The 15,574-nt window shown below is 46.3% G+C and overlaps 1 protein-coding gene and 1 long non-coding RNA gene across 2 annotated transcripts in view; one reads left to right on the top strand and one right to left on the bottom strand.

The window, feature by feature from the left end:
• Positions 1-200: 200 nt before the first annotated feature.
• LOC111976881 (voltage-dependent L-type calcium channel subunit alpha-1D) overlaps positions 201-15,574 on the bottom strand; it is a 59,920-nt gene continuing 44,546 nt past the window's right edge. Inside the window, 16 exon segments of the mRNA XM_070448172.1 lie at positions 201-487; positions 790-879; positions 881-967; positions 1,143-1,158; positions 1,160-1,326; positions 1,431-1,565; positions 1,762-1,886; positions 2,181-2,341; positions 7,699-7,839; positions 7,978-8,004; positions 8,781-9,142; positions 9,810-9,926; positions 10,583-10,719; positions 13,181-13,282; positions 13,714-13,816; positions 13,939-14,035. Coding sequence (XP_070304273.1) covers positions 335-487; positions 790-879; positions 881-967; positions 1,143-1,158; positions 1,160-1,326; positions 1,431-1,565; positions 1,762-1,886; positions 2,181-2,341; positions 7,699-7,839; positions 7,978-8,004; positions 8,781-9,142; positions 9,810-9,926; positions 10,583-10,719; positions 13,181-13,282; positions 13,714-13,816; positions 13,939-14,035 — 2,020 coding nt within the window. The 3' untranslated portion in view covers positions 201-334.
• LOC139029045 (uncharacterized) lies at positions 3,339-4,230 on the top strand. Its single transcript, XR_011481292.1, has 4 exons — positions 3,339-3,418; positions 3,663-3,722; positions 3,817-3,890; positions 4,196-4,230. It is a non-coding gene; the product is annotated as an uncharacterized lncRNA (long non-coding RNA).

The raw sequence follows: 15,574 nt of genomic DNA, 5'->3' as shown, positions 1-15,574 counted from the left end.
TTTCCACAGAAAAGAAAGGCACTCCAAAAGGCACATCTCCCCCTATATAGTGCACAAGTGCACTTCATTACGGTATAGGGTGCCATGTCAGCCTATGTGACTGACTACTATAGAGTGCATGTCAGCCTATGTGACTTGAACTACTTAAGAGTGCCATGTCAGCCTATGTGACTGAACTACTACAGAGTGCCATGTCAGCCTATGTGACTGACTACTATAGCAGTGCCATGTCAGCCTATGTGACTGACTACTATAGAGTGCCATGTCAGCCTATGTGACTGACTACTATAGAGTGCCATGTCAGCCTATGTGACTGAATACATAGAGTGCCATGTCAGCCTATGTGACTGACTACTATAGAGTGCCATGTCAGCCTATGTGACTGACTGCTATAGGGTGCTGTGCATATAATCTCATCAGTCAGATCTTCTTCACATTTCACACTCGTGTCCGGCTCCTCATCACTGTAGTCATGAGATTACGGTCCCTGAGGCTCGTGCCGTCACTTTGTCCGTGGCCCCGGTTGCCCCCGCTCCATTACCCATACTGCCATTCAGCAGGTTGCTGGCGGCACTCTCCATCTCATCAATGTCATCTCGCAGGCGTCCGCGATCTCATGCCATGAGTGCCATGTCAGCCTATGTGACTGACTGCTATAGGGTGCTGATGCTAATAGGGTGCTGATGCATATCATCTCATCAGTCAGATTCTTCACATTTCACACTCGTGTCGGCTCCTCATCACTGTAGTCATGGAGATTACGGTCCCTGAGGCTCGTGGGCCCGTCACTATTGTCGTGGCCCCGGTGCCCCCGCTCCATTAACCCATACTGCCATTCAGCAGGTTGCTGGCGGCACTCTCCATCTCATCAATGGTCATTCTCGCAGGCGTCCGCGATCTCATGCTTCGTCGCTGCCACAAATTTGGGGTCCTTGGCGTATTTCCCCAGTCCTTCTGAAATCAACACCTGAAACAGAAAAAGGGGAAATCATTAATCAATCAATCAAAAGTGTGTGTGTGTGTGTGTGTGTGTGTGTGTGTGTGTGTGTGTGTGTGTGTGTGTTGTGTGTGTGTGTGTGTGTGTGTGTGTGTGTGTGTGTGTGTGTGTGTGTGGTGTGTGTGTGGGTGTCAGGGCTACTCACGGCCTCTACTAGCTGTTGCACTGCCTATCTTCTGGTGGTACTGCCTGCGGTACTCTGGGGGGATCTGGAGCTGTGAGGGGGAGTAGGTGAGGCTCAAAGGGGCTTCCAGGGCGTCAGTGTACCAGGAGCTTCTTCTCACAGAGCCAGGGGTGCTGCTCACACTGCCGGGACCACGCCAGTCCACCTGGATACACACACACACACACACACACACACACACACACACACACACACACACAAATGTATCAACACATTTACATTCATAAATGCACACACACACACACGTACCTGGATGAGGGGGGTGTAGTAGGGGGAGTGGTCCCTGCTAATGGGGGAGGTGGGGGGCGTGGCCCAGGAACGTAGAGAGCGTGATGGAGAGAGACGCTGGACTCTGCTGGAGTCCAGGCCAGCCACTGCCATCACCTAGGCAACAGGAGAAGAGTAGGGGTCAAGGAGGTCAAACCACATAGACATACCTTTAATTCATTGCCTAAATTAAGACTCACGCATGTTTGTGTGTATGTGCAGTGAGTTGTGTCAATATTTTGTAAGCTAATTGTGTGAGAGTAAGTCTTTCAGTGCAAATGGGTAGCCATCAGTTTGGTTCAGTGGTACCCACCTGTTGCTGCATCAGATGCAGGGGTAGAGCTGTTCGATGGGGAACGGAAGGGGTCAAGGGGATGTCATCATCCTGACTGCTATGTCTCCGCAAACACTCAAAGTTGAAGGAGGGTCTGTGGGGTGCTGGAGGTTTAAACACAGGAGAGAAAGTTGAAGGAGGGTCTGTGGGGTGCTGGAGGTTTAAACACAGGATGGACAAAGTTGAAGGAGGGTCTGTGGGGTGCTAGAGGTTTAAACACAGGAGAGAAAGTTGAAGGAGGGTCTGTGGGGTGCTGGAGGTTTAAACACAGGAGAGACACCTATCATTTACATCTATGGATCTCATTACAATGTAAAGCCCTTTGAGTGTTCCATCATCTTTATCAGCCAATCAGTGACACCCCTGATTTAATCACTATGGTAACCAAGGGACCTCACCCTGGGGTGTAGAGGGGAACAACCGTCGCTTTGGCGACCGCCCACCATCTTGGTAAATGGGTTGCTGGTCGTCGTCATAGAGACTATCAGGTTGATGGTAACCCCTCGATGCATTTGTGTCCAAGTCAGTTTGAAGGTCTTGAAACTCCTTATGGGGCATCCTGAGCAACAACCAGACAACAACATCAATAAACAACCACCTTGTCAACAGCAGCCACATCTGGACAGGTACTGATAGAGTAGAGTGCAGTAGAGTGGAAGAGGAAGAAGAAGGAGGAGGCAGCGAGAAGAGAGGAGAGGAGAATACAGTGAGGAGAATAGAGGAGCAGTACAGTAGAGGACAATAGAAGAGAGTTCACAGCTATAGATCCGATAGAACAGCAGACACGTGAGAAGTTACCAGGCATAGGGAGGGAGATACGAGCGAATAAGAGCGATATACAAGTAGGAGGAGGAATAGGAGGGGTACAGATAGAAGAGAGAGGAGAGAGTACAGTACGAGGGAGAATTAGAGGAGAAGTACAGTAGAGCGAGAAGGAGAGTACAGTAGAGGAGCAAGAGGAGAGTACAGTAGATGGGAAGGAGAATAGAGGAGCAGCTACATTGTAGGGAGAGGCGAGTACAGTAGAGGAGAATAGAGCGAGAGTACCAGTAGATGTAGGGGAGTGAGGTACCAGTAGAGGGAGAGAGAGAGTTACAGGATGGAGGATGACGCGGAGAAGTAGAGAGAAGAGAGAGTACAGAATGAGATAGAGAGAACATAGGGAGAGGAGAATAATGACGGGGAGAGTACAGTAGAGAAGAATAGGGATACAGTTTAGAGGGAGAGGAGAGTACATGAGAGAATAAGGAGAGAAGTAGAGGAGAGAGTTAACAGGTAGAGGAGAAACAGCGTGGTACAGGTTAAAGAGGAGAGAGAGAGTACCAGTAGAGGAGAATTAGAGGAGAGTACAGTAAGAGATTAGAGGAGAGGAGGAGTACAGTAGATGTAGAGGAGAACTAGGATGAGAGGTCTACAGGATTAGGAGTACGGAGAGGAGAGTACAGTAGAGGAGATTAGAGGGGAAGAGCTAAGGTAGAGATACGCAGGAGAGTAGAGAGAATAGAGGAGAGTACAGTAGAAGGAGAGGAGAGTACAGTAGAGGAAGAATAAGAGGAGAGTACAGTAGATGAGAGAATAGAGGAGAGGTACAGTAGAGGAGAGGAGAGTACAGTAGAGGAGAATAGAGGAGAGTACAGTAGAGGAGAGAATAGAGGAAGGAGTACAGTAGAGGAGAGGGAGAGTAGAGATAGAGGAGAGACAGAGAGTACAGTAGAGGAGAATAAGAGGAGTACAGTAGAGGAGAGGAGAGTGAGAGGGGAAATAGGGGTGAAGTACAGTAGGAGAGAGGAAGAGAGTACAGAGTAGAGGAGATAGAAGGAGAGTACAGTAGATGAGAATAGCAGGAGAGTACAGTAGAGGAGAGGAGAGTACCAGTAGAGGAGAATAGAGGAAGAGTACAGTAGAGGAGAGGAGAGTACAGTAGAGGAGAATAGAGAGGAGTACAGTAGAGGAGAGGAGAGTACAGTAGAGAGAAATAAGGAAGGAGGGTACAGTAGAGGAGAGAGAGGAGAGTACGTAGAGGAGAATAGAGAGGTACAGTAGAGGAGAGGAGAGTACAGTAGAGGAGAATAGAGGAGAGAAGAGTACAGTAGAGGATAGAGGAGAAAGTAGAGAGGAATAGAGGAGAGTACAGTAAGAGGAGAGAGGCTGAGATACAGTAGAGAGAAGAGAGGAGAGTACAGTAGAATGAGAATAGAGGAGAGTACAGTAGAGGGGAAGAGGAGAGAGACTAGTAGAGGAGAGATAGAGGAGAAGTACAGGTAGAGGAGGAGGAGAGTACAGTAAGAGAATAGAGGAGAGTACAGTAGAGGAAGGAGAATGAGAGAGAGAGTACAGTAGAGGAGAGTACAGTAGAGGGAATAGCAGGAGGGAGAATTCGTAGCAGTAGAGGAGAGCGAGAGATACAGTTAAGAGGAGAATAGAGGAGAGTACAGTAGACGAGGAGAGGGAGAGTACAGTAGGAGAGATAGAGGTAGTACAGTAGAGGAACGAGGAGAGTACAGTAGAGGAGAGAGTAGAGGAGAGGTACAGTAGAAGAGGAGAGTACAGATAGAGGATGAGGAGAGTACAAGATAGAGAGAGAATAGAGAACAGAGTCAGTAGAGAGACGATAGAGGAGAAGCTGACAGGCGACTAAACTAGGAACGGTAGCAACTCATAATGAAGGATGAGTCTACAGTTGAGAGAGACGGAGAAGTACAACTTTACGAAATGCGGACATAGGACCGCCGAAGCACGATCCTACAGTTTAGCAGGCGAGAAGGAGAGGTACAGTACCCGCGCCAGCTAGATGAGAAGTAAGAGTGAGCGTGGTCTACAGACTGCAGAGCGAGAGGAGAGTACAGTAGATGGAGAAATAGAGCAGAGCGTACCAGTGACGAGAAGGGAGAAGCTACAGTTTAAGAGGGCTTAATAGATCAGAGTACAGTAGAAGAGAGAATAGGAGGAGAGTACAGCTAGACATGAGAGAGGAGAGCCTGTAAGAGGAGCAATGAGGAAGGTACAGAGAGGTAGAGTACAGTAGAGGAGCAACTCATAGAGGAGCGCAGAGTACGCAGTATCCACGAGGAGAGGGCCGCAGCTGATGACGGGAGATATACAGTTAATATCGTACGAAGTTACGTAGAGTGAGGAGAGAGTTAGATGAGGAATACAGTAGCAGAGCTTACTAGTAGATAGGAGCAGAGAGCTAAGCAGGAGAATAACAGTTAGAGACCGTCTCAACCAGTATTAAGATTGGACTCAACATGAGGTCAGCAGTATGATGCGTGAAGCTATATCTACTCACTTAGGTCTAAGAACAGTATACCGCCCATCACAGCCTGAGGTTATACAAGAGAGTCATCGATGCACGATCTGCATCGACGGAGAGTATATCTTCAGAGAGAATACCACTCCAGGTCATACGAAGCGTAGAGTAACAGTACACGTCACAGAGTGAGAGACGCTGTAGCGTAGGAGGCTCGCAACCGAATCTATCTGTTTATATCGGATCCTACACCCAGATTAACGACGCGATCAGAATGTCTGTGAGAGCTAGAGCCGCATACAGTATGATGCTAGTTACAGTAGAGAGACGAGCGAGATGACACCCATACTCAAGTCTAGTAGAGAAGTAGTAATCAGAGCTGAGACCAGAGAGAACCGTGCAGCCTAGAGAGAGGCCTCGACGAACTGTAGAGTGAGAATACAGCGCCTTCTTAGCAGAGATTACAGTAGAGGACAGCGAGCAGAGGAGAATACTGTAGACGAGATACAGCTAGAGAGTAGGTGAGAGTATCAGATGGAGCAATACCAGCATGAAGAGAGTAACAGTAGAGAGATGGAGCAGTATGGGAAGCATACATCAGTAGGAGAATACCAGTCACAGCTTAGAGGGGCATGTGAAACTACCAGGTTACCTCGCAGGAGAATCACCGTAGACAGCGTACTGACAGTTAGCAAGCCCCTGTATCAGCGAGGAGTCCGACCAGCGGAGAAATACAGTCAGAGCGAGTACAGTAGGAGGAGAGGAGAGGTAGAACTACAGCTACGAGACAGTCAGTAGAGGGATCGCAGGAGCAGAGTATGCAGCCGGAGATTTTACATCAGTAGGAGAGTTCATACAGCCATTCAGCTATCAGCAGCGAGAGTCTCTAGCCCACGAGAGGAGGGAGAATATCAAGCCTTAGAGAGCTCAAACAAGTACGAGTGAGGAGCACGAGATAGAATCACAGTAATGACGTGAGTACAGTCAGCAGGAGAGCGCCGGAGCTAGTTATGAGGAGAATAACAGTACGACGAGATACCAGTTACAGGGACGAGGAGAAGTTAGAGGGATAGAATACCAACGTCTAGCGACGAGTTAACAAGTAGAAGCGAGAGGAGAGTAAGGAGGAGATAATACAAGCTAGACGAAGTACAGTTACCGACCTTTACGAGGAGAGGGGATGATGACGCACGACGAATACAGCTACCCACGCAGCATTACAACGCTAAGGGAACGAGAGCACGGAGGCGTAGTCAAACTACCCAGGTAGAGAGTACCCCATAGAGACTCGCCCCCGAGAGTCTACGAGGAGCAATACAGTAGGAAGGCTACAGCTACAGAGGAGTAGTTTAGAGAGCGCGCAGTACAGTAACAGGTAGACGAAGCTACGAGCGAGTCAGGCATTCGGCAATAGACGCAAGTCGCTGCTTAGAGGAAAACTACAGTCCTAGACGGGCGTACCTAGCCACGCTTCTTTACCCGACGACGCAGAAGGATGAGCCTAGAGGAGGAGCCTCGAAGAGAGAGTCATATGGAGGAGAATTACAGTAGAGAGATACAGTAGAGGAAGCGCAGAACGAAACTACCAGTCTAGAGGCAAGAGTTATACTAATGCGAGTGATGACCACGTAGCATGAACACGAGGCTACAGATAACTTAAGTAGAGTCAGCCGCAGCTCACAGTAACGCAGGATGCAGAAGAGAGTTAGTTCTAGGAGAAGTAGCGAGCGGAACGCCGGCCGCCTACGTAAATGATCCGAGGTTCCATCACGCTACCGAGAAGAGTTACCCATTATGAGGCAAGAGGCGAGAGTAGAGGACAGTAATACAGCTTACGCGAGAGACACGAGGGGACGCGAGCCCTCCACGTAGAGGAGGAATACAGTAGAGCAGCTACAGGTTCAGAGGAGTGAACGCGCGCACCCGAGTCACAGAGAACCCTCCATACAGTCAGACGCATAGCAGCCCTAGCAAGCGAGAGGCCAGCAGTACGGAGAGGACAGATACGAGGCAGGCGAAATACAGTATTAGGACAGCTACAAGAGTACAGTAAGGAGAGTCTAGAACGGACGAATCCACATAGAGCCAGTACAATCAGAGGAGGGGACCAGACGCCAGAAACTACAGTAAAGAGAGTACAGTCTAGCAAGAAGGAGGAGAGTAGGGACGAGAATACAGTAGAGAGTAAGTAGAGAGTTAGAGGAGAGTAGAGGAGAATACAGTAGAGAGTGTACAGTAGAGAGAGGCAGAGTACGAGAGACATACCCAGTAGAGAGTACAAGTGCAGAGGAGAGATAGAGGAGAGTAGAGGGACAAATACAGTAGAGAGTACAGTAGAGGAGAGGAGAAGTAGAGGAGAATACAGTAGAGAGTACAGTAGAGGAGACAGGAGTAGCAGGAGAATACAGTAGACAGTACAGTAGAGAGAAGGAGAGTTAGAGGAGATACACGTAGAGAAGTACAGTATGAGGAGAGGAAAATACAGTAGACTAGTACAGTAGAGGGAGGAGGAGAGGAGGACGTAGAGATACAGTAGAGAATTACACATTACGAGGAGAGGAGAATACAGTAGAGAGTACAGTAGAGGAGAGGAGAGTAGAGGAGAATACAGTAGAGAGTACAGTAGAGGAGAGGAGAGTAGAGGAAAAGTGGTTTCCAGGTGAWACCTGTCTTTGTGCAACATGAGGTCGTCCTCCTGATACTCCTCGCCACTGAAGTATTCTCCTGAGCCCTTGTCATCATCACTGTCTGCTCCCCCTGGCTTCTCTCTACGGATGGTTGGGTACAGAACACCCCCTGATTCTGACCTAGGGTCAAAGGGTCAAAGTTCAACCAGAAGCCTTTTTAAGGGGTGATTGAGGTATAGTATCTCAGTAAAGCAGATCATATAAACCAATGCGAGATTGGGGTCATTAAAGGGTGAAACAGTAGTTTCACACACATACCTAATGTAGGTCTCATAGTAGAGCCTCCTGTCCAAGCAAGCACGTTGTGGTGAAGGAAATGTGTATTTGGGACAGGAGAGGGGAAGGGAAGGGCATGCAATGACAAAGACAATGTGAGACAAACAGAAATAATAATCCTTGTCATAAAATGAATGGGTCTGGAGTGTGTGTGTGTTACTGATAGATACACACAATACCAGGATTTCAACATAAAGAGCTCTTAATGGTGCAAGAATGAACGGTGCTGAAAAKATCCATTCTATGAAAGGCCAGGATATGTGAAAGACATAGCTGTGGTAAGGATGTGATGGGGGCAACAACTTCAAAACCCAAACGCCCTATTCAGATCCACATCTGTTGTCATGGGGTTCATCTCATTGAGCTCCACAGCTCGTAGACCTTACGCAAGCAAGTAACCACTGTTCTCATCACACCTGAATTCAAACCTAATCCCCTAGTTCATTACCACACTGTAAAAAGAAGATGTTGATTCAACGTACAATTGTAAGGCAACCAGCTGCAATAGTATTGGCAGCTTACTCCAAAAATATTGGTTGAGAAAACACTTTTTTTGTGTGAAAATGTTGTTGAGTGAACTCACTATCTTATTGCACCTTGTTGCCTTACAATTGTACATTGAATCAACATCTTTTTTTTTTTTACAGTGCATACATTCATTGACTACTGCATTAAAAATGGAGAGAACCATAATATTATGTAACCTTTAACCAGGAAGTCCCTTTGAGGTTAAGAGAGCTCTTTTACTATGGAGACCAGGCCAAGAAAGCAGCATCCTAAGTTACCTTGCAGACTGGACCGTGGTGAGGGTGTCGAAGTCAACACTCTTGTGGTGCGAGCTGGAGGAGGGTGCCCCATTAGCAGACGAGTGCTCACGGCGGAGGCAGCACCTCTGCCCCCCTTTGGTCAGGGAGGGCACAGTGGAGATGTTGGCGTTGTTGAGGTTGGCGTTGGAGGCCATGGGGGATTTGGGGTAGTAGTGGTTGTAGGGGTGGGGGTCACCAGCCCCTTCCTCAGAGCCAACCTGAGAGGGCTCCACGAATGCGTGGCAGGAAGGAGGTGGGACCTGGAGGGGCCGCTGGGTGACAGAACCCCGGTGGTCCGCGTTAACGTGATTGGTGTGGTTGGCGAACAGCACGCCGTTCCTCTGTAGAGACAACACTCGGGTCAGTACAGGCGACCATAAAAACACAGTGACCAAACTTAACCACTGGCTTTGGGTCTGTCCTGGTGGTAAGGCACGGCCATTGAGGTTTTAATTACGATCTTCACTAAATTATGTTCAACAGATAATGAGGGTATTAAATTAACAGTGAATTTAGTGAAAGTGTGTGTGCAAAACATTTTATGTAAGTGGAGTATCTTTAAAACCACTGGGTTGAATAAGTATCGTCTACTGTGTGTTCTGGGTTATCAGGCAATATGCAGTGTTATCATCTTTAAAACCACTGGGTTGAATAAGTATCGTCTACTGTGTGTTCTGGGTTATCAGGCAATATGAGTGTTATCATCTTTAAACTAGGCTCAACGAGACTTAATTCCGCTCTGTAAATCATACAATGGAAATTACATTATTGTCAACATCTCAGAGTGAAATATCTGTTGTGACTGAGTCAATAGGCAAGCAAGCTCTTCCCACTAGCCAAAGAGTGGACCAACAAAGTCACTGTTTTAATTGGGGTACTTGATTTAGCTCAGCTAGCAACCACGTGAACTGAGTTTGGGACCATTCCATTGGTTGTAAAAAACGAATTCTACGTGTCGGGTGAGTTAAATCAAGCGCATCTATTGAATGAACTGGGACAGTGATTTACCCTAGACACCTCGTCATCTTCTTCTGCATTCATGTCTACAAGGCCTTCGTCTTGCAGGTCACACGATATGACTCGGCGAATTTCGGGCCCAATATCATGCAGTGTGCGGAGGCCAGCCTGCAACGACGACAAGAGAGCAGCTGAGAGCTGGCAGGAACACATACACACACACACATGAACTGAAGCATAAGGTCAGACACATACAGTACACACAGACAAATCAGACTGAGGAGGTGCTTTGTTAACCAGGGTGAGTGTGCACAGCACTGCTAATCCAGAGTTAACTAAATCAACTAAATCAGACTAAATCATTTCTGAGGAACAACATTCTCTTTATCTCTGATTGTTTCCAGAAGCAGATAAGAAAGGGTCTGCAGATGTAAGCATGGCTAGAGGTGACATAGCAAAGTGCAGGCCAGAGAAGCAACATTGTGTTCAGGTGCAGTGGCCTGCTGCTTTGCAGATGTCCAGTGGTGACTGGACAAAGTGTGATTCAACCAATCACTAACTAGCAGTTACATATTGTTTACCCATATTAATGTATTATTATCTTACTAAATTAGCCACATATTTTGGTTTGTAAGTCCTATCAGTTAGTTTCAAAGGTTATTATCTTTTAAATTGTACAGGTATCTGCAGTTCAAATAAATTGACTTGTTGTGTTACAGTGTACACAGATTGGCCATAATAGTGTGAGTTTGGTAACTATTGACAACTCTGAGGAGGTGGAATGGTACAGTCCAGTACAGAACAGTACAGCAGTTGAGACTCACCTGGAGGGCGATGGTGGAGTTCAGGCTGGAGAATGAGTGTCTTCCCACCAGGCCTTGCTCTTTGCGTTTCTTGAATTTCCTGAAGTAGTCCTGTATCAGGAAGGTGGCATAGAACTTCCCCACGGTTACCTCGTCATCTGAGTGAACAGACCACACAAACGCCTCCACTGTSAGCACCTCACCACGCCGCACAGCATCCTGGGAAATAACACTAGGCCCAAAGACATAATGGTACTCTACCTCTCCTATACGAACTCTTCAGAGCACTCCAACAATCGGCTGAATATCCTATACATGTATGCTGTCGTTATCATGAGTCTGTTTTGAATAACTGATATTCCGCAGAAACCCAACAACATTTTTTTAATATACAGTATACAGGACTAGTCAGAAGTTTGGACACACCTACTCATTCAAGGGTTTTTTACTATTTTCTACATTGTAAAATAATAGTGAACACATCAAAACTATGAAATAACACATATGGAATCATGTAGTAACCAAAAAAGTGTTTTAAAAATCTAAATATATTTTATATTAGAGATTCTTCAAAGTAGCCACCCTTTGCCTTCATGACAGCTTTGCACACTCTTGGCATTCATATTTTTGGTTACTACATGATTCCATATGTGTTATTTCATAGTTTTGATGTCTTCTCTATTATTTTACAATGTAGAAAATAGTAAAAATAAAGAAAAACCCTTGAATGAGTAGGTGTGTCCAAACTTTTGACTGGTACTGTATATCTGGATGTCGGTAAGCAGACCAGCTAGCCACTGCGGCTCCTCATGATGAGTTCAGATTTTTTGTGGAACCCACCCGATCAAAGTTACCCATCCTTGCACTAGAGTATCTGGTATTATCAAAATATGAACAGTTCTGAAACATAGAATTAAAAACAGCCAAACAGAAAGTAGCCTCAACTCAATAGTCATCATACCACAAAATAATGATATGAAGCGGCACAACGCTTGTTTTCTTTCAAACCAACACAACCACATCTTACTAAACATACGAGTCTATCAAACAGCTACACATCCACCTACAGTATCTAAGGCTTAGCTACAGTACAGGGATACTGCCACAGTTAGAAGCACCTAACAAGAAGACTACAGCAGAAAGAGAAGAATATCTAAACTGTTAAGAGACGTGCAGGCCAGGGAAGCAGTACAGAACAGGGAAGCAGTACAGAACAGGGAAGCAGCGATCTGTGTCACTCAGCTAGTTAGTAAGCAGACTGGGGACAGCTAGGGCACAGGAGAGAGAGGCAACTCTAGTTCCATGCCACCGGCCAAAAACAGAACTGCTGCAGGAAATTCCGGACAGCAGAGAGAGGGAGAGAGCAGAAGAGACTATGGAAGAGTGGAAAGAAGAGGAGGGAAAGCTGTGGAGGAGAGAAGCTTGGCCAGAAAGAGAGAGAGAGAGATCAAGAGGAGTTAGTAAACTATAGCAGAACATGCAATGCTAGAACAAGCCAAGCATCAGAGCTAAAGCAGAACGTATTGTGCAGCAAAGGATAACAATGAAAATAAAATACCACAAATAATGGTTTCAGAAAACTATGGCACAGTGAAGAACACTACAGGTTGGTCATCATCAGCATAGTACAACACAGCACAACACCACAGACTGTATAGGTCAGTATGGCTCAGGTCAACCAAGCAGTATACAGAACAACAGTTCTGCATGGCAATTCACAGAAACACATGGGTGCTGTGATATCCCCTTCCTATAGAGTACACTGCTTAGTGCACAATGAAGTGAATAGGGAGCCATATAAGATTGAGCCTGGCCTGAGTATCACTAGGAAGCCCCAGAGTTAGGCTGTAATGAGCATGTGAGCACACTGTGGAGGGAAAAAGAGAGTGAGATAAGGTGAGTTTCGCCGAACTTAAGTGACAGTCTGCAGTTTCTGTCTCATCCCCTATCTGATCCTGCTCTTATCTGTGACTTTTACAGCTATTCACACACAAAACAGGAAGTGAAGACTCAACTGTTTGTCAATAATTTGTCGACGCAAACTGTTTCACAAGGTTAGCAAGGCCATGGATCACTAATGTCAATGAATTTGTTTATTTTCAAGGTGTGACTGCTGAGTATATGCTTTGAGTTCCACCTATTGATCCTGTGTAATACCACTGCTGAGGGAAAACCTTGTTAAAGGTCAGCCTGGAGCGTAGGATCGCCACCGTGAATACACACACAGTACATAAGTAATAACACTGCTGAGGGAAAACCTTGTTAAAGGTCAGCCTGGAGCGTAGGATCGCCACCGTGAATACACACACAGTACATAAGTAATAACACTGCTNATAACACTGCTGAGGGAAAACCTTGTTAAAGGTCAGCCTGGAGCGTAGGATCGCCACCGTGAATACACACACAGTACATAAGTAATAACACTGCTTATCTATGTAGTTTTGCACAGCGCATTTGTATGTTTAAAGTGTACATAACAATTGAGCATGTGCAGGTATACAGGGCAGTCTGACATGAGGAAGTCTCTCTTTAGCCACGCTAGCCTTGAGGTAGAATCTCCTGTACAGTTACTGTTGACAGACACCACAGACACATGGAGGCGGGAGCCATTCTACTGACCGCCTGCAGGGGGCACCACTTGGTCCAGCAGCTTCATGCTGGTCCTCTTCCAGATCTTCTTGATGACCGCTCGCAACTCCTCATTGGCCTGTTCCAAGTTGCCTAGGAAACCAACACTTGGTGAATGATTTGGACCAATCAAGACAGCTATTGAGCAGGCCACTGTATAAGAGTATTTTGAGTACATTCATTGGGTGTTTCCATTACAGCCCCAGTGTGTCGACAGTGATTATGGTAATGTGGGCTCTAATGTTATTTTTGGGGGAACTGTGTTTCCATATAGCTAAGACTGACACTGAGGACTTGTGAACCTTGGCTAAAAGTCAGAGCAGGTCTACTGAGGACATGGGCCAGTGAGAAACTGGAGCCTGATCGTGGCGGTGGACACACAAAAATCGGATCGTTTTGGTTAAAACACTGGGGTAAGTCCTTAGTGGAAATACGCCATCAGAGATACTGTGTGATGAGTCTGTCCGATTGACTTCATAGTATGTCCTCATTCAGACATCACTGTGTTAGCTCCCAGTGCTCACCTTCAGTTTTGATCTTCAGAGCGGTCCTCACCAAGGCAAACAGAGTGGCATTGAACATGACCGTGCCATCACTGTTCAGGGGCATGTTCATGGCAACCAGTCTCTAAAAGGAGTTACGGTCATGCAACATATGAGTTAACCAGGGCAAGATTGAGCTCACAACATGAACACCTTATGTAATATGTGTGTAATGTGTGTTTGTGCTGTTTGGGTGTTCAGACACACCTTGCAGGCCACTCTGTGTGGACAAAGCTTGCCAAAGCCTAGAGGAGGCTGGATGCGTCTCAGCAAGGTCACCACATCCAGATGCTTTATCCTGCCCCTGAAAGAGACACAGTCACACAGACACTGAAACCAACACAATCCTGAAAGAGACACAGTCACACAGACACTGAAACCAACACAATCCTGAAAGAACACAGATCATGAAAACCACACACAATCCTGAAAGAGACACAGTCACACAGACACTGAAACCAACACAATCCTGAAAGAGACACAGTCACACAGACACTGAAACCAACAACATCCTGAAAGAGACACAGTCACACAGACACTGAAACCAACACAATCCTGAAAAGACACAGTCACACAGACACTGAAACACAACACATCCTGAAGAGGACACAGTCACACAGACACTGAAACCAACACAATCCTGAAAGAGACACAGTCACACAGACACTGAAACCAACACAATCCTGAAAGAGACACAAGTCACACAGACACTGAAACCAACACACATCCTGAAAGAGACACAGTCACACAGACACTGAAACCAACACAATCCTGAAAGAGACACAGTCACAGACACTGAAACAACACAATCCTGAAAGAGACACAGTCACACAGACACTGAAACCAACACAATCCTGAAAGAGACACAGTACACAGACACTGAAACCAACACAATCCTGAAAGAGACACCAGTCACACAGACACTGAAACCAACACAATCCTGAAAGAGACACAGTCACACAGACACTGAAACCAACACAATCCTGAAGAGGACACAGTCACACAGACACTGAAACCAACACAATCTGAAAGAGACACAGTCACACAGACACTGAAACCAACACAATCCTGAAAGAGACACAGTACACAGACACTGAAACCAACACAATCCTGAAAGAGACACAGTCACACAGACACTGAAACCAACACAATCCTGAAAAGAGACACAGTACACAGACACTGAAACCAACACAATCCTGAAAGAGACACAGTCACACCAGACACTGAAACCAACACAATCCTGAAAGAGACACAGTCACACAGACACTGAAACCAACACAATCCTGAAAGAGCACAGTCACACAGACACTGAAACACACAATCCTGAAAGAGACACAGGCACACAGACACTGAAACCAACACAATCCTGAAAGAGACACAGTCACACAGACACTGAAAACCAACACAATCCTGAAAGAGACACAGTCACACAGACACTGAAACCAACACAATCCTGAAAGAGACACAGTCCACAGACACTGAAACCAACACAATCCTGAAAGAGACACAGTCACACAGACACTGAAACCAACACAATCCTGAAAGAGACACAGTACACAGACACTGAAACCAACACAATCCTGAAAGAGACACAGTCACACAGACACTGAAACAACACAATCCTGAAAGAGGACACAGTACACAGACACTGAAACCAACACAATCCTGAAGAGACACAGTCACACAGCACTGAAACCAACACAATCCTGAAAGAGACACAGTCACACAGACACTGAAACCAACACAATCCTGAAAGAGAACCACAGTCACACAGACACTGAAACTAACACAATCCTGAAAGAGACACCAGTCACACAGACACTTGAAACCAACACAATCCTGC

Source organism: Salvelinus sp. IW2-2015, linkage group LG17, assembly GCF_002910315.2.
Source record: "Salvelinus sp. IW2-2015 linkage group LG17, ASM291031v2, whole genome shotgun sequence".
Taxonomy (NCBI): Eukaryota; Metazoa; Chordata; class Actinopteri; order Salmoniformes; family Salmonidae; genus Salvelinus; species Salvelinus sp. IW2-2015.
The sequence above is the reverse complement of the archived record's forward strand: the minus strand, read 5'-3'. Positions and strand labels throughout refer to the sequence as shown.